General features: G+C 51.3%; 10 protein-coding genes across 10 annotated transcripts; 3 read left to right on the top strand and 7 right to left on the bottom strand.

The window, feature by feature from the left end:
- Positions 1–1,591: 1,591 nt before the first annotated feature.
- Positions 1,592–2,194, bottom strand: PMZ80_010558 (uncharacterized protein; the record flags this gene model as incomplete). The annotated part of the gene is made up of 1 exon (XM_064878947.1): positions 1,592–2,194. One exon carries the CDS (start codon positions 2,192–2,194, stop codon positions 1,592–1,594), a length of 603 nt encoding a protein of 200 aa, XP_064725348.1.
- A 368-nt stretch (positions 2,195–2,562) lies between these two features.
- Positions 2,563–5,169, bottom strand: PMZ80_010557 (uncharacterized protein; the record flags this gene model as incomplete). Its single annotated transcript, XM_064878946.1, has 1 exon — positions 2,563–5,169. The coding sequence occupies one exon, from the start codon at positions 5,167–5,169 to the stop codon at positions 2,563–2,565; it is 2,607 nt and encodes an 868-aa protein (XP_064725347.1).
- A 1,010-nt stretch (positions 5,170–6,179) lies between these two features.
- On the bottom strand, positions 6,180–7,562 carry PMZ80_010556 (uncharacterized protein; the record flags this gene model as incomplete). The annotated part of the gene is made up of 1 exon (XM_064878945.1): positions 6,180–7,562. One exon carries the CDS (start codon positions 7,560–7,562, stop codon positions 6,180–6,182), a length of 1,383 nt encoding a protein of 460 aa, XP_064725346.1.
- A 609-nt stretch (positions 7,563–8,171) lies between these two features.
- On the bottom strand, positions 8,172–9,077 carry cwf16 (Pre-mRNA-splicing factor cwf16; the record flags this gene model as incomplete). The annotated part of the gene is made up of 1 exon (XM_064878944.1): positions 8,172–9,077. The coding sequence occupies one exon, from the start codon at positions 9,075–9,077 to the stop codon at positions 8,172–8,174; it is 906 nt and encodes a 301-aa protein (XP_064725345.1).
- Positions 9,078–9,492: 415 nt separating this feature from the next.
- On the top strand, positions 9,493–10,809 carry PMZ80_010554 (uncharacterized protein; the record flags this gene model as incomplete). The annotated part of the gene is made up of 1 exon (XM_064878943.1): positions 9,493–10,809. The coding sequence occupies one exon, from the start codon at positions 9,493–9,495 to the stop codon at positions 10,807–10,809; it is 1,317 nt and encodes a 438-aa protein (XP_064725344.1).
- Positions 10,810–11,550: 741 nt separating this feature from the next.
- Positions 11,551–13,341, bottom strand: PMZ80_010553 (uncharacterized protein; the record flags this gene model as incomplete). Its single annotated transcript, XM_064878942.1, has 1 exon — positions 11,551–13,341. The coding sequence occupies one exon, from the start codon at positions 13,339–13,341 to the stop codon at positions 11,551–11,553; it is 1,791 nt and encodes a 596-aa protein (XP_064725343.1).
- Positions 13,342–13,658: 317 nt separating this feature from the next.
- YME2 (mitochondrial escape protein 2) lies at positions 13,659–16,175 on the bottom strand (the record flags this gene model as incomplete). Its single annotated transcript, XM_064878941.1, has 1 exon — positions 13,659–16,175. One exon carries the CDS (start codon positions 16,173–16,175, stop codon positions 13,659–13,661), a length of 2,517 nt encoding a protein of 838 aa, XP_064725342.1.
- Positions 16,176–16,490: 315 nt separating this feature from the next.
- PMZ80_010551 (uncharacterized protein) lies at positions 16,491–17,177 on the top strand (the record flags this gene model as incomplete). The annotated part of the gene is made up of 1 exon (XM_064878940.1): positions 16,491–17,177. The coding sequence occupies one exon, from the start codon at positions 16,491–16,493 to the stop codon at positions 17,175–17,177; it is 687 nt and encodes a 228-aa protein (XP_064725341.1).
- A 949-nt stretch (positions 17,178–18,126) lies between these two features.
- On the top strand, positions 18,127–19,667 carry PMZ80_010550 (uncharacterized protein; the record flags this gene model as incomplete). Its single annotated transcript, XM_064878939.1, has 2 exons — positions 18,127–18,830; positions 18,911–19,667. 2 exons carry the CDS (start codon positions 18,127–18,129, stop codon positions 19,665–19,667), a joined length of 1,461 nt encoding a protein of 486 aa, XP_064725340.1.
- A 355-nt stretch (positions 19,668–20,022) lies between these two features.
- On the bottom strand, positions 20,023–21,927 carry PMZ80_010549 (uncharacterized protein; the record flags this gene model as incomplete). Its single annotated transcript, XM_064878938.1, has 1 exon — positions 20,023–21,927. The coding sequence occupies one exon, from the start codon at positions 21,925–21,927 to the stop codon at positions 20,023–20,025; it is 1,905 nt and encodes a 634-aa protein (XP_064725339.1).
- Between the last annotated feature and the right edge of the window lie 1,089 nt (positions 21,928–23,016).

Below are 23,016 nucleotides of genomic sequence, written 5' to 3'. Positions count from 1 at the left end.
GCCTGAGTTGTTGCATGAAAGGTACGACTCGTCCACATCAGCAGAGCACTCAGTATAGCGCTTCACGAGAGATCTCTGTTGTCTTCACCAAGCGCAAATTTGCAGCGTTGAGGTCTGAAAATCCACAACACCCAATCTAACATCGATATTTTAACTGAACGATTCACTTCAATCCTTGCGCCAATCAGCACATCAGACATAGCACCAATCGCGACTGAACCTGAACGCTTTCGTCCAGTGAAAATCAGCGCAAAAACAACAAATCTGAAGCGAAGTGTGCAAAAAGAAAGATCTTCGATTCAAAATCGCGAATCAGTTAATCGAAACCTATACTTGAGATCTACCCCAAGCCAAACAGTCCTTTGTCAGCAAACTAATGTCATCGCACTCAAAGGCGTATCGAACGGACATCCAGAAGGAACGGCAAAGGGGGTAACAAGAGCTGCTGGTGAGAGACTCACCTATTGTCTTTCTTTCTATACCGCTGCGCCAGCTAGCCGTGGAAGCTGTGAAGCGGATGCGTCGATTGTGGGGAGAAATTTGCTTGGTGACAGTTATCAAGGTTGTGTGGTGGTCGCTCAGTGAAAGTGACAAGAACAACCATGATCAGAGTGAAAGGCTTAGGATCTTGAAAGAAATATCCTCGACATCATCGGTCAGAGAACGATCAGCGTTCTGTCCTATCAATGCGAAGTCGCTCAAGTGTTTACGACTGAATCTATCACATACTTCATTTTCGACAAGGAATACCTACACTTCCCTCGAATGCTCAGAACCAGCCATGAATCCTTTCTCACACTGATTCTCTACTATACTGCATTCCGTCACTTTTCCCATATCATTCACAACTACTTAGCCCGCAGCGCCCTCGAATACTTCAGTGAAAAATCTCAAACTTCTAGGACCCTAGTGCTCGGTTGCGCCTTCCTCGAGCTACCTCGAGCTATTGCTCCTTCCTTATGTGCATAACGTGCAGCACAAGAAGGAGCCACTCTACAGCTTAGGAAGGAACGACCAGTCCTGACTGATCAGTAGGAAGGAGCGACTGACCAGAGAGGGAAGTGACGACCCATGATATAGAAGGAACGACCTGCGATGAGGGAACAACGACTCACAATGAGGAAGGTACGACCATCATTGGGGGAAGGAGTGACTCGTGTCAAAGGAAGGGCGGCTTACGACAAGGGAGGAGCGACCTAGGGCACGGAAGGAACCACCCAGGAGACGGAAGGAATAACCCATAACAAGAAAGGCACGACCGTCATCAAGGGAAGATGCACTCCCTCGTACGGAAAGAGCGACCCATGACATAGCAGGCACAACCTATGACGAGGAAAGAACCACTCATGACACGGAAGGAGCGACTCATAACGAGGAAGGCACGACTGTCATCAGTGGAAGGTGCGACCGGTGACGCGGAAAGAGCGACCCACAGTGAGGCAGGGGCGACCCCGAGACGGAAACAGCGATTCTGTTTCGATGGAAGGCGCGACACAAGATAAGGAAGGTGCCACTTGCGAGCCGTCATCTATCGCTTCCCAAGGAAGGAGCCAACACCACGATTCCTCCATCAACAGCATCCATTTGCACATCAGAAGAACGTCCCCTCCACAACACCGCTCCCCCTCCCACCCTCCATCTCCATCTCACTTCCATCGCCAGCCCAAGTGCTACCCAGTGCGTCCTTCAACGTCTCGACTTCCTGCGCGTCGACTACGGCATTTTGAGCGAGGGTGTCCGCGACCGACCCAATCCAAAATCTACAGCCTTGGCCTGTGGGGCTGAAGGTGTAGTTGGTGAGGTTGTGGGTTTTGAGGGTGGTGAGGAATGATTCTACTGTCATGCTTGCTGACTGGTTTGGTGATGGCGTTAATGGGAGTGTTTTCACGGGGGTTGGGTTGTTGGGTGTGGCGGTAGCCGTGCTGGTGGAGTCGATGACTGATATACCGCATACGAGGGTGTTGTTCGGGCCTGATGGGGAGGGGTCGAGAGCGAGGGAAATGCCATTGGGTAGATGGAGGGATAGGATCCAGTGGTTTGTTTGTTTGCCATCTGGCTCAGATGGGTCGATGGGACCTGGTGGGAGGCAGAGGGCGCGGACATGTGTGATGGGGTGGTTGAGGTAGGTTTTTGCTGCGCTTGGTGGAATCCATGCGATTGTGTTATACGCTGGTGGCTGGGTGGTGGTGGCCATCGCGTAATCCACTGGAGCCAATTGACCCTGCGGCTCACGGTTCGAAGCGTAGGACAGCAAGCTCACTGAAGAGTGGCTTGCTGCTCTTAATCAGGATTCCTAAGTCCCTCCGCGAGCTACTCAGTGGTTAGATCGTTATTTGCAGAGAAAGATGATGCTGTTGCCTGTCCCGGGTGTCGTGACGACGTATGCAACGCTACTGCAATGCTGCCTGGACAAATCAAGCCAACGTGCTGCCTGTATGCGAGATTTTCTATGTCAACAGAAAATCGGTGCTGTGGCAGCGAACGCCCGTAGGTATGTGATACATTGTATGGTACATTACTAGCCTCAGAACCCGAGCCTACCTTCCGCTCGATGGTACAATATCAAGATCCAATCTCCTTCGCTACTGCAGACTCTGTGCAGGCTCCACACTTCCAACTCAGTCTCTCCTTCATGAACGCGCTGAGAAGATTCACCTGCTGCTTCGCTAAAGAGCTGTCCTCAGCTTCAGAAGTAGGCAGTGACAAGCCTGCACATTTCGCATGATACCATGTATTCGGCCGCGTACAGTCTTTAGCTGAGCATCGTACTGCCCTGCGGTTCTGATGCTGTATCGGATTTCGGCATTCCGCGCATATATCTGTTGGTACAAACGTAGGCTTTGCTTGGATTGCGGATGTGAGCTTGCTCTTGCCCTTGCGATCATGCTGCTTAGTGCTTGATGTCATGCCATTGATGAGTTCAGCCCGGTGCTGTATATCTTGCTTTCGCTGCTGTTCTTGCCTTTGTTGCTCCTCAATTTCTGCCTTTTCTTCTTCAGGTACTATCAGGTCTTGATCGGAGTATAGTATGGTAAGCACACCCGCGCAGACAGCGTCATCAATTACCCTTTTCTCCTTGAGCTCGTCCATGAGCTGCATAAGTGCTGTGAGTCTGGCTGTTGAGTTGTCTGCGGGTTCGTGATCTGTCGTCTGCCCCGTCTGCAAGAGCCACCGTTTTTCAACCCGCACAAAACGGATCAGGCAATCACTCATGTATCTTGAGCTTACACTCCGCTCGCGGTGTAGGACGTGGTAGTCCCACTTCTTAGCGAAGCGCTGTTTTGCATTAGACCAGTTCACTTCGCGGGCGTGTAGGTCGAGCTCTTCGAGGTGATGAGCGATGAACCAAGAGTCATCCGCTTCGTCGTCTGTCTCGGACCTGTCTTCCTCATTTGAATCATCTGGGTCGATCGGACGATGCGAAATAGAAGTGTATGGAGTATTATTCACATGCTCCTGAGTGCGCAGTCGTACATTGGGGTACTTCTTCCGCCGATATGCTGCCGGTCGGAATGGCTGCACGTGTAGATATGGTAGAAAGCCGCCATTCTCTATTCTCAGTTTTGTTTGCGGATCCAGGTTGGCATCTTTTGGAAGACGAGGTTTGACAGCTGATTCCTTGCGTGCATCAGGCTTGACGTCTTCTCCTAACCAGCTCCTGTCGCCATCTATGACGTGTTGTCGTATATCGAACGGCTCTGGAGGTGCGTTCCACAACCAATTCTTCTCTTCATTCTTGATCTGCTTCTTGTCCCCTCTTCGAGGCTTTGGAACTTCTCCATCGCCGATTCTGATTATGGCATCGCCTTTTGCAGGTCCGGTTGTATCGATTGTTTCCAGTGTGAAGGTGTATTGATGGTGTGTCTGCCCCAGATGAAACAGTAGTTGCTCCAGATTCGACCATATTGGCGAATGGCACTCCGGACATCTGTACCCGTTAGTGGACATTTTCTGGAAGTCTTTGTTTTCCCTCTTTTCTCCCATGCCTTTGAGATCGAGTCTGTAGGTGACTTTCGGCTCTCTTTTTGGAGGCAAAGGAGGTAACTTATTCGGCTTGCTGGGCCTTGTAGGCGCTGTTGACTTCTTGGACGTGTATCTCTTTGGAGGTCTAGTAGGGTCTGTCCTTCCGAAAGGCTTGTTGCCCACGTCGACCATCCAATCATCGAGAGGAAGTTTGTTCTCCTCCTCTTCCAGATTGCATTCTGGCACCTGCTCATCAGCCGAAGCCCATCTAGCTTCGAGCTCGAGCCCATATTTTGACTCGAATGTGCCTGATCCATCCAAAAAGCAGACGGATAGAGGCGCATTAGAATCAGGCGGCTCAGGCAGCTTCTTGTAAACTGCCACTAACGAGTCTTGCAGTGTCCCTCTCCCGAGCGGTCCTAGTCCTGCATCCTCGTTGGCACCTCTGGTAAGTAGCGGGAATGGCGGCCAATCTGCATCAGTAACTTCAGGAACGATCTTGATTTCCATAAAGTAGTCCTCAGCCATCACCAGCTTCATCGCAGACCCCTGTTTTGTCATGACGGTCAACTCGTCTTTGCGGAACGAGAACCAGCTTCTCGATTTAATCTCGATATGACGGCCTTTGACAGTATCATAGTCCTCACTACCTCTCAGCATCTCGCACGTTTGAGACCTAGTAACTTTCTGCTCCCATGCATCCTCCTTCTTGCCAGGATTTCTGGCCCAGACCGTAAGGTGGACAACGCAATCCAGGCCCTCGACACGCGCTCTTTTGCGTGGTCGTGTGTCAGCGCAAGGTCTGTTTTCTTTCCAATTGAGCTTTTTGCGTATATTACGAAGTTTGATGATTAGTTGTGATTTTGGGTCATTCTGCTTTTGCATGCTTTGGCGTCGCGTGCTGAACCTTTTGTCGCTTTTGTAGGCGTCTCCACGCCGTTTGACACGCAAAGTTTCACGCGACATTGCTTCCATAGCAGGAGTTGACGTGTCATGATTCTCGCTGATTTGGTCGTCTTTAGTGCTCATGCCGTTCAACCCATTGATAGTACCAATACCATTAGGCAAGGTTCCATCAGATTCTGCCTGGTGGTTCGCGTTGATGGCCTGGAAACTCGTGCCGCGCGTCGCCGTCCGGCTAGTTGTAAGCTTATTCTGGCGCCGACGACTTCGTCGCTGTTCGTGTGTGTTGAGCGCCTTCGCCATATTGCGACTCAGAAAAGATTTGAAACGATAGTTGCGCAAGAATTCGTGGCTCAAATAATCTCCAATGAACTCTCGAGGTGATTTCCTTCTATGTACAGAAACGTCGATTGGAGCTGTTAGTGGTATCACCGCCATGTGCGCAAGCGCCTAGGAGGGCGCAAGGCATCCGTGGTGACCGTGTCACACATTGATCGGTTGTCGGGTCCTTGCGATGATCGACTTTGAGCTCCAATGTAACCTAGGTTCGTACTGGGGGTACCCGCCCCTGTTGCTGGGTGTTCAAACTTTGTTGCGCAGTATTATATCATGGTTCAACGCGTAGGATTCAGTTTGAAATGGATGGCAACTTCGCGAGTAAAGCAGAAGGAAGGAACGCGACGGTAGAGGAAGGTGCACGAGGTGTCGCTTCTAGACTTGTGTTTCTGTGCAAGATGGTATTGATATTTACACTAATCCTCAATTGGCTCGCGACTGCCAATCATAACACGTCTTGACGCCAAGACATGCACTACGGTGTAGCTTCTGTACCTTCCCTGCACCTCTGCGCTCGAGCTTGAAGTTTCTCTGCTGTTCACATTGAAGGTAATCACCTTCTCGGGGCTTCGTGAATCCATCTCTCCTCACATCACTCTCGTGTGCATTTGCTTCGTGCTTCCTTCCTTTGCCGCCAGTGGTGCATAGTAGCCATTTGCCGTGGCTTACGTTGCTGTAACATACTCACTGAAGCGCCACGCGTCAGAGACCTTCGGGCAGTGTAAAGAAACCTCACTGCTTGGACTTTCCCATCCGTTACCACAACTGCAAGACGAAAAACATAGCCCGGGAGTGGATCGACTTAGTCAAAAGAAAATGCTCTCCCAATCGACCGTTCTTGCGGTCTTTTCGCCATGGCATTCAGTTTGAATTCACCTGGTGGTATTGGCATCCTACACAACCGCCATGTCTTCATTGGCACTCGAATCGGCATAATCATGTTGTTGTTCTTGGCGTGTAAGTGGCCGGCATCGTGTTCATTTGTTAGCTCCGAATCTCCTGTCAAAGTCCTTAAGGACAGCCATCACATTGGCAGCATCTATTTCCATAGCTGGTCTTCCTTCTGCACTGACAGGACTAGGATGCAGCTTCGGCATCCAAGAAGCCATATCGCCACTTGCTTGCTCGTAAGCTGAATGCCTACTTAGAGCAGTATACGCGTCGGCGCACGATAGTGTGACTGGGTTCCTTGTGTTCGTAGGAGCAGGTAATCGCATAGCTGCATTGCCAGCCGTTCGTGACCTTGTCGCTCGTTGAGGTAGTAGCACAGATGATTGACAGCAACCACCATCTGGACCGCGTCCGCCACAGCATCCAGATGAGTCGCCATCTCTGGCTTTAGAAGCTGCTAGAGACTTGCAGAAGAGCGTAGAGTTTGGGTCGGCTTGGCATTGAGCACATGTTCCTGGCCCACCAGCACAAGTCATGATGGCTGGAATCGTGCCGGTGGCGACATCTCCTTCAGATGGCGGTGGAGTAAACTGTGCCATTTGCCTGTGACCTGGTCGCCCTATAGTCGGTGAATTTGGTCTTGAAATGCTTGGTCTTTCATGGTCTGCTGCCATCTCAGCACAGATGCAGGGTGTGCCATCTGAGCAGAAGCCGCATGGATCAAGCACTACCGCTGAAGTGTGATGGCGAGGTGGAGCCTTGGAGAATGCAGCAGTAAAGTCAATCTCCATCGAGTTTGAGGTTGAGTGCTCTAATTTGATCTTCTTATGAGCCGAACGCTCGGGTGAACGAGCACGATGAGCATGTGTAGGCGCGTCAGGCTCGCCACCCATGCCATGAACAACATCATCGATACACTGACAATGGCTGTCGAGCGTACAGTTGCCACAGCCGATGGCAGTATCGGAGGCGACTGTGTCGCTATGAGCGGCAGAACGCTGACTGTGCTGCTTCGACAACTCCTCCTGGGCTCGAGCAAGGTCAACCTCAAGCTTCCGACACTTGTCCACCCATGTGGACAAATCTGACTGACATCTTTCTAGGCTTTGCTCTAGTTCGGAGTTGCTGGAGCGAAGAGCCTCTAGTTCCTGTTCGTGCTGATCCTCTATTTCTTTCATCTGTTCTTCCAGCTCACCGACTCTTGCAGCACGTCGCTCACGGAAAGCTCGCTGTGCTGCTCTGTTTTGGGCTTTGCGCTTGGTGGGAGGCGTGTCTGTAGCTGGTTTGCGACCGGGCTTCGGCCGAGGCGGGACAATCCATTCTTTGCTTGTGAGGGAGATAGGTGGGGAAGCGGCGCCCGGTGACGAGACAGCAGATGGTGGGGGAGGTTTCATGCATAGCGATGGTGGTCTTTGGATACTTGTGTTTGCAGTGGCCGGAGCTGGGGTTGAGCTGGATGCCGAGGCCATTTCGCCGCTGGTTCGAGGTGAAGTCATCTATTGATTGTCGGTCACGGCAGACTGCATGTCGGATTGTCGTAAAGACTGGTAGGCCTTCAAGGCAGGATGACGGTCAAGCAACTCCTATACCCCGGCTTGATCATGAACCTCGACGGCTTCCAAATGGCAAGAGACGGCGATCAATTGCGACATGCGGGTGAGGAAGCTGGATGCAAGATTATCAGATAAGATCAAGCACGACTTTTCAGTGAGAGCTGAGATCCGAAATCGTCCTTGGCTGGTGGGTGAGAAACTGAAATTTGACGAATCAAATGAAGGCAGGAGCGGGGCAGAACGTGCTTGCCAGCATCAGACCACTTGGTGACAGCGGAACATGTGCGCTCCCGGCACGGGCTGAGAAGCGATCGAGTAAAGCAAAGTAGGGCCTGGGTTTACTCCTGTACATCTTGACTGTGTCTTTCAACACATTACGACCATTATTAACAGATATACGGGCTCAGATGCAGGAGCTGTAAGCCATGACTGTGTGCGGTAGCCGAGTAGCAAAGAGGTATCCATCTAGAATGACACGGACTTCCGTAGCGGAATGTTCCCAGGCCAGGAGTTCTGTAGATGCCTTCAATCATCCTCATCATCAGAACCATAAGCCACCAAACCCACCCCTCCCACCACCACAGGTTTCGGCGCAGGTTCAGGCGGCTTCGCAGACGCCAGCACCGCCTGCTTCACCAACGATATACCGCCGTTCGCCTTCCTTGGCCTTGCCACCTTCTCAAAAGAATGTGTCTTCGGCACCGCATCCTCCCTGACCTTCTCCGAACCATATACCTCCTCCAGCTCCTGCCTCCTCACCACCTCAACATTCTCCCTCCGAAACGCCGCCCTCGCCGCCTCCTCCAACTCCTCCTCCTCCCTCCTCCTCTCCTCAACCACACTTTCCCTCGTCCTCTGCAACGCAACCTCCTCCTTTCCACCCTTCTCCCCCCGCTCAATCCTCGCATTCCGCGTCCTAATCTCATCAAGCGCATCCGCAATCTGCATCTCCCGCTTACTATCCTCCATCTTCTGCTCCAACTCCTCCATCGCATTCCTTTCCTCTTCCTCTGCCGCCTCTGCCTCCTCCCTCTCCAACCGATCAAGCCGCTGCTCATCCGTCTCCTGCAACTCCTTACTCGCTGGGTCTCTCCACGCCTCAAAATTCCGCCGTGCCCCCCTCTCACACGTATAATCTGTGTTCTTCGGATCTGTCTTAAATGTAATCTCGGAGCTACACGCCGTACACTTGATGTAGAACCGTATGATCGAGATGTTGAGGTACTTCTCCTCTGTTATCTCCTTGCGCGCGTTGAATTTGCGGCCTTTGTAAATGTATTCGCCGCATGATGTACACTTCATGCTGAAGGGCGCCATGAGGCGGATGGTGGAGAGTTTGGAGGGTTCACCGCGAGGCTTTTTGGTTCTGGTTATGGCGGAGGGGTCGAAGTCGGGTGGGTAGTATTTCGAGAGGACTTTTCGTTCTGACATGATGAGGGTGGGAAGGGAAGACTGTTTTGCTTATTAGTGGAGGTATGAGCTAGGTGGTGGGTATGGACAGACCTAATGGGAAGAGGGAGAGTCGTACGCTCCTTGAGAATTAGTGAGTGAGCCTGACCCGAATCACGTGACTAAGACCGCCCACTGTCAGTAGGGACGTCTCCCATCTTGTCATATCCCGTATCACATAGGATGGAAGCACTCGCTCATTCTGATGCCATGGTTGGCGCGTGGCGATTGCCGGGGCTGTCTACTCGAGTAGGCTTTAGTGAAGTCGGCTCTTTCCAATATCAGGTATGCCTGTTAGAGGGTCTCAGCACTTGGCACGCAAATGCTGTAGCCTTCCCAGTCAGACCGTATATAGCTCGCAACCGCACGTTCCTATCCCATTAACACCGTAGACAGCATGAAGATGTCCTGCTCAAACTTCTTCCACCGGAATCCCACTAGCGACGGGACACCACAATCGACCCAGTTCCAGCTCGCCCAAGATGCACAATCCCATTCACCTCTCCTTCAGTTACCTCAAGAAATCCTCACCATGATCCTACGCCTCCTCCTTGTGAACTCTGTACCTCTCACTCACCTTGCAGATCCAGCAAGCGGCATTCATCGCAAAGAATCAAGCCCCCATCCCCACGCTCAGATAGCATATCCAAATTACAGCTTCACCCCTGCCCTCCTTCAAACATGCCAGGAGCTCCTTCATCAAGGCACAAAGCTCCTCTACGGTGAGAACACGCTGCGCATAACCTTTGTGTTAGGTCGAGGAGGCTGGTATTCAAGCGCAACACGTAGCCTCAATACCTGCTACATCCTCGAGATAACTATCACCTACATGGAGTCTCAAGACCGCTTCTTTGACTTCAGGCCTGAAGTATACGACGAATGGCCTATGGCTTTTCGCACTCCTCAAGAGAGCGATAAGGCCGATTCGATACGCCATGCATTACATCGATTCGAGAAATACTACATCACCATTGCAGAGAGTAGCCGCCGTCACTGGATCCATACTAACCGGAGTGTCGCGCCACGGAGGACGTGGCTAGAATATCACTGTCAGGCGTTTGCCAATGTGGTTCGCTTGTTGCACACCGTCGTACACAACAAGCATGTAGTGCTTGTGCTTACATTTCCGCAGCCGGAGTGGACGCGGAAGCCTGGCTCACCAACGCGTGGAATTGCCGGAAAGAATTACGTCCGGGATCCTACACAATGGACCTTACAGGAGGTTGTCTGTCTTCGCTGGTGGAAATGTCGATTGATCGACATTCAAACGCCGTACATGCCGGAGAGTCCGAAGATTTACCTCGAAAAGGCCATCACAGCGCCGTTTTCTGGACGGAATCCAGAGTCAGATTTAGACGCTTACAGAGATCCAAAGGAGGACCTTCTCGGTCGCTACTTCTTGATTCAACGGAGGATTACCCACATGTGCGACAGAATCAAGCTATCCTCGCGCAGACAATCCAACAGCCCATTCGCTGAACGTTCTCGAGTTCAGCATCCCCGCGACTCCTTCCGCCACAGTCAAGAGCATCTCATGCGCGACGCTATGACGGACCAACAGGACTCGTTCAATGCACAAGAGACGATCCTGAAGGAGAGTATTCGAGATAACCTGGCGAAATGGACGAGCGAACAGAAGGAGCAGTATGGGACGATAGCGGCTACCATTGAGCGGCATCTTGATTTGTTGGGCACCGACGTGGATTGGGATTGAAGGCGGGTGAGGTTGAGGACTCGAGATGCCAGCACCGCTTTCCCCTCTAAGCCACTTACTTAGTACTAGGCGTTCAAGCTTCTGCAGATCATTAGATAGTGGGGAAGGACGCCCGTCCAACTTTGCTCAATTTGATATTATTTACCAAATCCAACCTCTAACTACAAGCCAGCTGATACTGACTCGAGGTTCGAATCTAGCCAGGATCCTAGCTTCCGATAATTCGAACTCATCGAACACATCAATCAACTACAACCGATCGGACAGCTTCAATCTCACCTCTGCTTCATCCTTTGTTGCTGCAAAGCTTGTCCGGCTAGCTTCCGCTTCTACTCCCACCTTCGTTCACACACATCTGGTTCAATCTCACCTCACGGTATACAGCAGCACACTGACTACCTTCTACGTCCGAGCTATCCTTAAGTAATAACCAGCTATCACCTAAACTAAACAGCTGGCAATGGCGGTCACACATAGGAATTAGGAAAGACGTCGAACACCGGCACTCGCTTGCTCTTCATGCGCCCTAATCGCGACGTGTTAGGCTCGGACTCAAACGTCAGCACCTCAGAGAAGTGACGGTGGACGCAGCATTCGTCCTGTCGCCGAATAGACTGGTTTCCGGATACGTGAGGATGAGCGCTATACTACCGTGTGGAGGGGTGTGATGCGAGAATGGGGAATGCAGATAGTGTGTAGTGGATGAAGCTCGAGTCGTGCACCGCGCCAACAACAGTAATCTCATTGTAGCACTCTTCTCGATATCTTCGCCTTGAAACCCTTCGGCAGTCCAACTCCCGCCACGATACTAGACCCAGGATGCTTAACCCCACCACCACCCACAGCCTCGATCTCGTAGAAAGACAGCAGAGCCGCGACTATACAGAGCACATCAACCTGCATTCTCGCCTCATGTCCCGATCTAGTCTTCGGCAATTTATCCTGCATGACCTCGTGTGAACCTTGCACAACCTCTTCCGGCCCTTGCCCTCCTCGCGCCACAAACCTACCTGGCGCGAATCTCCTTGGCCTATCCCAGTACTGCGTATCCTTATTCGTCGCCCCATACGCAGCGTAGATCCTATCCCCCTCCTTAAGCTGAAACTTCTCGCTCGAGTTCGAATCACCCCGTAACACAAAATCCTCCATAACACTCAAATACTCCTCAGCCTCCATCTCAAGCCGTTGCACCTCCAACAACGCCCCTCTCAACGTCGGACAACCCTCCCATATCCTCCCACTCACATCATCCACGAACTCCAATCTCGGCGGATCCTCAAACGGCAACCCCGTAGGCCCCGGCTTAACAACCCGCACCATCCTCCCCACCTCCTCCCTAATCCCATGTAACGCCACCCCACTCGAGTCCCCATCCCCAAACAAATGCACCAACATCCACACCATCATATTCGCCTGCGCGAACACCACACGCCACACCACCTCTAGCACCTCACACGATACACTCCTCGTCTTCCCCCGTCCATTAATCCCCACCCCTCTGCTCTTCCCCTCCCTGATCAAATCCCAGATTGCAGAGTGCACATCCTCAAGGTCATATAACATCCCCGTCCCCATCCCAGCTATACTCATCCCATCAATCTCCGCCGCCATAGCCTCAACAAGCCCATCCAGACTGCGCAAACACCGCTCCCTCACCAACGCAGGCGGTCCCAAGCCCGGCGCAAGCCAGTACGGCAGACCAGTCATGAACATGGCGTATCTCCCGCTGAACGCGAATAGATCACCGATGAAGCCGGGGTTCGCTTCAAGGAAGGAACTACCCAGGAGTGTTGAGAGGAGGACGTGCGCTGTAAACTCCCGAATCAGTATCGGCAGGGACGCAGAAATCGATAGCGGACTATCAGAAAGGACAGTGATATCGGATGTTCGCTCCCATTGGCTCTGATCGACCCAGGATCTGGCGGGTGAGATGAGGTTGTATGCGTTTGCCGATAAGATTTGTGCCAGTTTCGTTATGCGCGTGGGGTCGGACGTGTACGTGTGCAATGCGGTGGATATGCGCGTGGTTGATGTTGATGATGTGGCGGGTGTGGCTCTGAGATTGCGATTATTGAAGAAGCGGCGACGACGGACGGTATCGTAGTGCGCTGTGCTGACAGGTGTGGTTGGGAGGCATAATTGTGCGAGGAGGGAGGGGGATGTGGTGACTATGTAGTCGTGGCCTGAGAGGTGGAGGGCAAATACGCCGGATTGATGAGCTAGTGACTGACTGAGGAGCCATGACTGGGAGCGGAATGAGAACAGGGGGGTTGTGCCGAGGTGGGGGAGCCAGTAGGGGAGACGCTTTATTGGTTTTGTTTCGGCTTTTGAGTCTGCAGGGCGGAATGTTGAGCGGATTTGTGTGATTATTCGCGTGGCGAGGAGGAGGGTTAGGAGGAGGCGGAGGGTCCATAGCCAGGGTCTGTTTTGGAAGGTGTCCAGGAATGTATTTGTGTTTGTGGTGGAAGGACCAGTGGGGTTATCGCGGGCGAAGAAGTCGTCGAAGTCATCGACGAACTCGGCGACGGCCATCACATCTATCATAGTTTCGAACGCCGAGCATTTGGATCTAGAACATGACCATGGTAGCGAAACAGTATGGAACGACAAGGGAGAACATGAAATAGATGAGGTTCAGGCACGGTCACATGTGGAGACATTCTACTTCAGGCCACAAACCATGGTACATCTACAACAAATGTAAATTGTGATCCGTGAAGCCCACGATATGATAGCGTAGTGTTGCATGATAGTACAGGCGAAGGATAAGAGCAAGAAATTCAGAGTCGAAGAGCAGAAATGGGTATCATTGTAATATACTTCGCCAAGACAAAAGAAAAGACTATCTATTAGTATTTCTCACTCAAAATCTTCTTCAGACGTCCAATCTTTGCCTCATAATTCACAATCTTCTCTTGTGATGCAGCAGCCTTGTCCAACAAATACTTAATTCGTGGCTTCATCTGAGCAGGCGTACCTGGCAATTCCGCCAACTTCTGCAATTCTTCCTCGCATGACTGTATCGTCGAGTTCTCTCCTGCAGCCAACATCTTAAATATGCTGAGGTCGAGTCGACTGTGCAGCACCTCGTCTTCCGTGAGATACTGGAATGCTGAAAGGTACACTGGCTTTCCCGGCTTGATCTTGTTGGGTCGGCCGTTAACCGAGGTGATGCTGATTAGTTCTGCTTGTTCCAACGTTTGCAGACTCTGCTCGCCGTTCTTGCTGAACATATCATTCAACAGCAGCTCGTTGTATTTCAGTTCCTCGTTCTCCGCAAGCTCTTTGATCAAAGTCCACGCTTGTTGTGGCGACCAGCTCTTTTCGGCATCAAGCAGATACATCTTCAGAATTTCCGAGGCTGACTGCTCGATGATTTGCTTGACAGCCCTGCCAGGTGACTCACCTGCCTGAATTCGTCGAGCAAGAAACTCGAGATCTGTTAGGCGTCCACCGAGGACTTGTATAACACCATCGAGCTCGTCTAGATCGTTGCGAAGTTTTGATGATGTTAGCTCCTCCTCTTTATCAGAGTTCGCAGCACCTGCTTCCAAGTGCCTGATGACAACCTTCTTGGCGATTTCTGGTGAACAGTCACCTAGCGACATCTGTCGGAAAACTCGGTCTGGCAAAGCTTTCGACAAAGATTTGGAGAAAGATACATCAGTCGTCAGGAAGATGACATGAGCAATGTTGTGTGTCACTGCATTTGCAGCCCATTCAGCGAGCTTGTCGTAGACCATGTCTGCTCCGGTCTCTGTGCTCTTGTGAAGGAAGTTGTCGACGATAACGATTGGTCTGTGTTCAGGATGTGCTTCGAGCCACTCGTCGTCCTGCAGATCAGCATCACGATCGTCCTTCTTTCGGCAGGACAATGCGATAGACCGTAACGCCGAGCTCGTGTTCGTCCAGATCTTGACCAATTGATTCTCGACTGTCTCGGAAAATCCGGTCTTTGTGCCGATAGTACCCATGGCCGCAAGATCGATCATACTGCTGAACGAGTTCATCCAGGAGAACACAGGCCGGTAGCCGACTTCAGCTGCAGCAGCGTTAATCGTCTTGCTGTCACCTCGAGCTTCTTGTATCTTCTTGCAGTCAATGACGAGCTTGTGTGGCTCGCTCTTCAATGCTTGCTCGACCAATTGTTTCTTGCCAGCGCCTCGCGGACCTTGCACGACAATAAAAGTATCGAGACTCTCGGACATCCAGGTCTTCAGCTGTTCCATCTGAGAATGTCTATCCTCCCATATCGCGTTGAGGCCATCATCTTCAGCCTTCTTATGGTTGAAGCGAATATAATCATAGCCACGACTAAGCTGTTTTCTTATCCACTGGTAGTACTTGTTGTTCTCGAGGTGCAGACCGTGTAATATGTGGATCTTTATGCTCCATGTTCTGATCGGATCAAAGATAGATACAGACAGTCCAGCGATCAAGGCAGCCATAACCGGGATTACTATTCTCGGATGACTCGTAAGCCAATCTCTGAACCACTTGCCTTTGACCTTGGGCTCGTAGCTGATTTTAAGGAGCGTCCCAGACTTGCCACCACCGGCTTCTTCGACCAGCACGAAACCGTGCATGCAATTCTTTGCCATAGTCGAGTAACGCATGCGCGAGTAATCGATGTATGCAAATCGGGGTGCGATTTTAGAGTCAGATGGTTGCGATACCATTTCTAGTATGGTGCCATATCGTCGAAAAAGCGAGTACAGTGTCTCTTGTGTCAACTCTGCGGCCGAGGCTTCTGGAGAGGTTGGTAGAAATTCAACCTTGACCCTCGAGCTGGGCAATCTGTAGAGATCCTCTATCCATGGTTTGCCTCGGACCAAGAATGCTCGAACCTGCCGCAGAGGATTAAACCACGGCTTGATAGGCTTCTCTTTCAAGTAGGCCTTCACTGTGCCCTCGAGCTCTTCAGCAGCGATACTGCCGTCATGCTGAAATTTGATGAAGGCGCCGCCTTCTCGTACTCGTGGTATGATGGATGTGATCTTGATGGGTAGGTTGCTGGGAAGTGCTCGAGAGACTATGCCAGTCGGGTCTGCTAGGGCTACATTCGGACTGTTGAGTCGTTTGTACGCCGATACTAGGCTCGATCCATCGATGAAAGGGAGGCGTGTCAGCCACTGCAGCTTCAGTGGGAAGATATGGTCGAGAAAGATTATACCCTCGTTGGGAGCTGTATTGATATGTCCAGTTTCATCTTCTCCGGAGTCAGAAGAGCTTCGGCGCCGGATTGCGCTTGCAAACGATGGTGCTGAGAGTCTCGGACGATGGTCGGGTCTGGTATGGAGGTACTGCTTCTGCGGCACGAGCATACGCCGTGGGTGCTGTCGCAGCACACTCCTCAACGAGATCATCTCGTATTACCGATCTCGCATCATGGGTCGCATTCCCTTCAAACTGCTCCTTCCTTGCAGTAGAGATTTGACCGTTCTGCGAAGCTCAACACCTATTTCTTGGTCCAAAGCAGCTCTATTGATGCTGGCACCCCCCTCAGGTGCGCACCCAAACCAAGTTTCCAGACGCGTGACGTAACCTAAAAGTAACGCGACTTCTCCAAAAAATTATTAACTTAGCACCTTTTGCCATGTGATTGCAGATGCCGATCCGGCGGCATTGACCCATCGTGTTTTTGAGGATTGAGACAACTTTTGAGTCCATCATCAAGCAAGATGTGGTGGCCCTTTGGCTCCTCAAATGACAGGGTCAGAGGTAGCATACCTACTCGGTTGGAAGAGAACGAGCTTGCAGCAGCACAAGCACAACCATCACCGCAGTTGCCAACCCCTATCAAGCAAGAGCTCTCGCGCGAGGAACAGGCCAACCTTGACTTCGCAGAGCTATTGAAGGAGATCGAGATCGAGCAGACCAAATCGCAAGACCAAAGAGCAGCGGCTAGAAAGGATGGAAAGACGGAACTGACTCCTATCCCGGCAGACATCTCACCGGAAGCTCTGTATCCTGCAGAGATGTCCTGTCGGTCGGCGCTAGACTATGCTATGTTCTGTCAAAGCTTCGGTGGTCAATTCGTGAATATCTATCGGTACGGAGAGTTCAGATCTTGCAAGAATCATTGGGCCGACTTTTGGATGTGCATGCGGACGAGGCAGTGGGATGAGAAAGACAGAGCAAAGGCTATACAAGATCACTACAGGACGAAAGCCGTGCGATGGAAGACTGGTCCAAGCAGTGAGGATATCTGGGATGTGAGGAAAGAACCAGTGAAAGACGCATTTCAGGAAAGCTTGGAGGATCTGGAAGCAAAGATTGCGGTATGGAAGCAGGAAAACCCTGGTGTGCCAGATCCGTGGGATGAGAGGCAGGGAACGACATTCAAAGATGCACCTCCTTCGGCATGAGTTTGATGAAGACTCGCAGAATACCAATTTGAGACAATGCCGAGAGTTACGACTTGAGGATGTGCTACCGCGAGGGGAATCTGACCGGATGGCAGATGCACGTGGTAGTCACCGAATGGAAATCAACGCAGTGGGCCTTTCTCCGAGCTGCGAACGACTCTGTGAGCAAGTCCGGAATGTGAAGGTACCGCGACGCACCCCAGGCTTGGCTCGCATGCGCATGAAGGGCAAGGTGAACCAGCCGAGCCACACGCTCGGCCACCCGCCCATTCTGATGCTACCCACTGTTGAAATGCCGAGTATCACGTGGAGCCAGTGGCTTGTCGCTGAGGTGGTCGAAGGTTTGCAACAAAGGCGGAGGTGGTGTATGAAGAAGAGTCCACTAGTCAGATTGCTCGAAATACCCTCCTAATAGCGCAACCGAGATGGAGGATACAGGGTAGATGAACTGTGCCAGCGTTCTGCGCGGACATTAAGGCCTGGACGCTTGTTGGCAGAAATGATGCTAGCTCGGAGAAGCAAACATATAGTGCTGCTGAGCTTCAGCTTCGAGAGTCAAATTGTGTTGGCGGAGAAGACGATGAAGAGCCCGAAGACCATACAGGGCGATCTCAATCCAGCTTTACTTGCAAAGTGTGCAGCGGCCGCCGGTGCATGGGCACGAGAGACTGACTGAAGGAACCTTTGCCTGCGGAATCAACGATGAGACGAATGTGAGGATGCCGTAAAGATTTATGAGGATGTTTCCTGCAACGCCTACACAGGGTCCAATGCTCAAGTAGCTGAGTGGATGTGTCGAAACGGTGCAGTAGCTACGCACTGTATTTTCTCGAAATGCTCATTTCTCCCCATTAATGTTTCTTACCAGTGACTCTGGTCAGAAGAGAATACCGTCAATACATCGATCTACTGGAGAAAGTTTATGAGAGATCTGTGATGAGTGCTAAAAATGCCGTCTCTCACTCCAGTGAATCCTGAGTGGAAGCGTCAAACGACTAATCAATATGAACCTCAATTGCACACAACAAGTGACGAAGACGAGCGATCTCAAACGGATCAGGAATACATCGACCACGAAGCAGATCTCGAGACCGAAAGACCTTCACCGACCATCGAAGAGACGCAAATGGACACTCCGAACAGCAGTGAAGGTGTCCTCCGGCTATGGGAAGACTCAATCGACGTTGCGCACCTCTACGGCTTCTCAGGGCACGAGAACACGAAAAGTGGTCGAATTAGTAAAGACAGAAGCGGCCACAAGTCAGAAGCGAGAAGGAAGCAACGGAGTTGGCGCAGAGAGACCTTCGAGGATCTCACACTTGCATACGAGCAGATCCCAGAGCTCCAGGTTGACGAGCAGGAGCGTACTACGGACGGCCGCGAAGAAAACACAGAGGCAAGGGCGACCGTGACTACGCCTCAGCCTGATCATGTCTTCGAAGACTTCGTCGAGGGTCTATTCCCCGCAGATGACACCTGTCAGCAACCAGTATCAGATCTCCCAACCCCTGTGGAATCGACCGAAGACATCTTCAATGAGGTCAGCCTCTCCGCCGCACCCAACCAGTACCAGCTCCAAATCCAGGCATCGAATGCGCCTGCCGTCCCAACGTCAGCCGAGTCGAGCAAAGACAGCCTCAGTAAGAACTACCGGTTCGTCGACCACATTCCAGCCTACGGTGATACAATATACCAAGATGCAGCCACCGAAGGCTCGAAGCCTGACTATTCAGCGACGAGAGCTCACTACCATCACCTCCACCCAGCGCAGACGAGTCGACAGAAGACCCACAACCCCAAGCCAAACCCGAGACCCAAGTCCTTTCCCCGATACCTGCTGATCATGGTCTTCCCAAAGCAGAAGCAACAATAAGCTACCGATGGGTCGACGACAACCCCTCCTCCACAACCGGCGCACCAACAATCAAACAAATTCCATATTGCCCCGGCTACCTCGTTGGTAGCCCAACCACATCCCTCCTCAACCTCAAACTTCAACCAGTATCGCCCGCTACCAGCACAGCATACCACCGAAAAGAGCTACCACCACTGCTGAGTCCAGACCTCCCATTCGGCCTGTCAGCTGGCCGCTTACTTCCTCATTCCCTACCCAATACACCCGGTAAATACACTGCTCCTTCCGAAGATGAAACAGCACACCAACCACACCAGACACGCCAAACACAGCAAGCAGAAGAAGACATCCTCCAAAACCACTACGAAGCCACCGCCTCCAAAAACTGGAAAACAGCAGCGATACCTGCTAGCCAGGGTCGAGCCACGTTTACTCGGGCTGCTGTTTTACGTGCTGCGGTGAGGTTGGCGAGGATACATAGCCAGAGGGAGCAGGACCAGGAGCTAAAGGAGGAGGAAAAGGGGACGGAGAACGAGAAAGGAAGCCAGAGTGAGGGTGATGATCGGCGGGTGTTGTTTGATGATACTGCTGCAAGGCGGGATTTGGCTGAGTGGGAAGGTTGGGGGCGGGTGTGATGGGAGGGAGAAGGTGGGGTGATTGAGATCTAATCGAAGACAACGTGTGAGACGATCATATACTGCATTGCGGCTGGGGTCCACTGATTTGAGACACTGAAATTCTCAAAGAATTGGACTTTGAATCTGGGTTTGGCATATAGTACTTTGGCTTGACGAGCAGGTACAGGCTTGTTGTGCATGGGATCATATGGCTGGGACACTGTTGGTGCGAAGGATTTCTTTGTTCTCTCCACCTCTGCGATGCGTTTAGCATTTGGTATTTGGGCAATTGCTTGCTCACTCAATGCTACAAACTTCCCTAATCTTGAACAAGATTTCAGCTGGCATTTACGGCACTACCCGTCTGAAAGATCTATTTCTTCTTCTTCTTCGACTTATCCACGATTTCAATCCACTCACTCCTCACGCCCCTCTTAGCGAGTATTTCCTTCTCAATTACACTCCGCTGGTCACCCTGCACCTGCACCTCCAGCATACCCGGCTTTCCACCAATATGCTGTCCTACACTTGCACTGCCCGCACACTTCTTCTGTAACTCCGGCCGTATCAGCTGTGGATTTATGAAGAAGCTTTCCAGACCCGCTACTGCGGTTACGACTTTGTTGCCGCCTCTTTTCTCGATTGTCAGTGTGATTTTAGGCGGTGGACCGGACTTCGGCTTGAGACTGGGATCGGATTCAAGCGATTGCTCATTGCGGAGGAGGATGTGATAGGGTATGCAGAGGTGGTCGTCTTCTAGAATGCGACGATTCAAAGCGCCACGATCGATTTCGCCGGCTGCGAGGGCTTTGCTGTCGTCTGATGAAGGATTGGAGCCGAGGATGTGGTTTGCGATGAATGGATTGAGCTTGATATATCGCTTCTTTGCTTCGTTGACCAGATCCGGGTTGTCCTCGATGTACTGCTTCAGCGCTGATGTGATTTGTTGTGAGGTGTAGAATGCTGTCTTACTTGGGAGGAGTTCTGGAACGAGTTTCGAGGATGCTCGGTAGACGACTTGTAAGGAGAGCTTTTGACCTAGTGATTGGTCGGTGCCGGGGTCTGAACTGGGCTTGCTAATACCGCTGGCATCCTCGGCGGGTTCAGCTGCTTTTGGCTTCGGTAGCCGGTAAGGCTGGAATGACTTGATCTTCTCGTCGTTGAAGTCGATGTCTAGTATGACGGTTTCACCTCCATTACGGTCTTTTGACTTTACCAAGACTTGCTTGTCGAGATGTTTGATGAACTTCTTCGTATTCTTCCAAGATGTCTTTTTGATGTTGTAGTGCGGGGATTGGCGTCTTAGGTGTGGCTGTACCATGTTTGCGATGAGGAAGGAAGGCTGGAGAGGGAAGTCAAATCCGTGCGGCTCGGCTGGAACGTTCTTCTTCGCATTGTGTATGGCGTATAAGAAAGCCTCCATGAATGCGTCGTCAATTTCTTTCGTGCTAGGTACATAGTCTTCCTCTGAGGGCGAGTCTCCATCGGTGATTTTGAGGTCGGCGGTACTGCTCTCCAATGGTACGCCGCCTTCGACGTGCTCACCTTCTGGCTCATCGTCCTCGTCATCGGTCTCTTCTGCCATAGCAGTCAAACCTTGCCATCCCTCGATAGCATCTGGACCTGGTGATCCACCTTTATTAAGTGGACTCCAGGACCAGAGCTCATCGCCTTCCCAATGCAGTCCTTCGGCAGCAGTACCAGTGGCGTCGTCAGGGAGACCTGATATGTCAACTTTGCTGATGCCAACCCATCGAGGTACAGTATCAGACTTGTGTCCTGCCACGGCCACTATCGAGTCTTTCCTTGCTCTCTCGTCAAAACCCCAATGCGGCTTGATAAGACCGGGCGCAAAGAGATCTGCACCGCCCTTCAGCTTTCCTACTATTGTCTCACCAATATGGAGTAGAGGTAGCAGACCAGGATTTTGCCACAGGGTGTACACTGTCGGTATAAGTCTATCATCCTTGCCAATCTGGAACCACAACACGCGCTCTTCTTGACCTGGGTGCGTACCCACATACAACGTGCCAGAAATTAGGGTCGAGTTCGGGCCGTGCGTAGTTGTGAATTTAGCTGAGGAAGTTGGGTCGGGTAGTAGGGCATTGCGTATGCCGGTCAAGGTCTGTGGTTGTGCCGACTGCCCATCTTGTTCTTGCGGCTGTTCAGTCTGAGGTTCGGGAAGCGAGTAGTCTTTCCTGATTTGGTCCGCCAACCTCCTGCGCTCTGAAGACTTGAGTGGAGACAAGTTCTTAATCTGCGGCTTCTTCTTGAACATCGTGCAAGAAAGAATGTGGTGGAGGAGTTCAGCGCTGCTGTCGCACGCCGGAGGTAAACGGTCTGAGACTCTCGAGGATGCTAGCGAGTGGTGTATGTCAGTAGTAGGAGTAGTGATCAGAGCACTCTTGAACCTGGTAAATAGGTAGGCAAGAAGCTTATGGTATCAAAATCCCTCGAGGTCCTCAACGATGATTGGATCTGTTCCCGTGGACGGCACCAATGAAGCAAACAGAGCTGCGATGCGGGCTGTTCTGGATCCAATGGGATACACCAGAAACCACTTTCACCAATTGCACTCACCTGTCAGGCATAAATCCGCTGTTAAGAACAAGAGTCATAACATTTGCTCGGTGGCCACATGCATGCAATAGCACATGTCGCTCAGTGCCTCCAGGGTATGAATGCCTGAGGCGATAATGACGTATTTTGCGACCGGTCAGGAGAGGCAGTCATCGCACGGCGGCAGAAACGATCGCCGTTCGCTACTTCTTCGACTACATGCACCAGGCCTAGAAAATGTTCATCGGTCACACAGGCCCTAAAGGGTTAGGCACCACGAGCAGCATCATCTATCCTTCCGGGCATTCGTCGCCGCCCATGATGCCTAACCCTTTAGGGCCTGTGTGACCGATGAATGCTTTCCACACCTGGTGCAAGTAACATACTATTAGATGAGTAAGACAGTATCCTGTCTTGATCACTGCTTAGATAACAACGCCGAGAGAATTAGCAGGTGTGACAGGCAGCAACGAGCGGGGGTGGACAACATACATTTTCCATCCCTTCCGCACATAATTCTGGACATGCACGTTATCCGACGCTAGTGATCATAACCTCTCATCACGACCATTTATAATTTTAACTAGCTATATACACAATAACAATTATCGATATTTTATTTTATATTCTTTATCGTATAAAGATTCTCTATCTATAAATACTAATTTTATATATATTATGGTAGAACCCGTAGTATAGTAAAAGTATAATAAGATTACAGCTAAGAGTTCCGGATTAAGCGACTTATAATAACGTAAAGTTAAGTAATAAGTTAATAAGGTTACTAAAGTATAAGTAGAGGTATAGA

The sequence above is a fragment of the Knufia obscura genome (assembly GCF_036327395.1).
Source record: "Knufia obscura strain CCFEE 5817 isolate CBS 148926 chromosome Unknown scaffold_18, whole genome shotgun sequence".
NCBI classification, from domain to species: Eukaryota; Fungi; Ascomycota; class Eurotiomycetes; order Chaetothyriales; family Trichomeriaceae; genus Knufia; species Knufia obscura.
The sequence above is the reverse complement of the archived record's forward strand: the minus strand, read 5'-3'. Positions and strand labels throughout refer to the sequence as shown.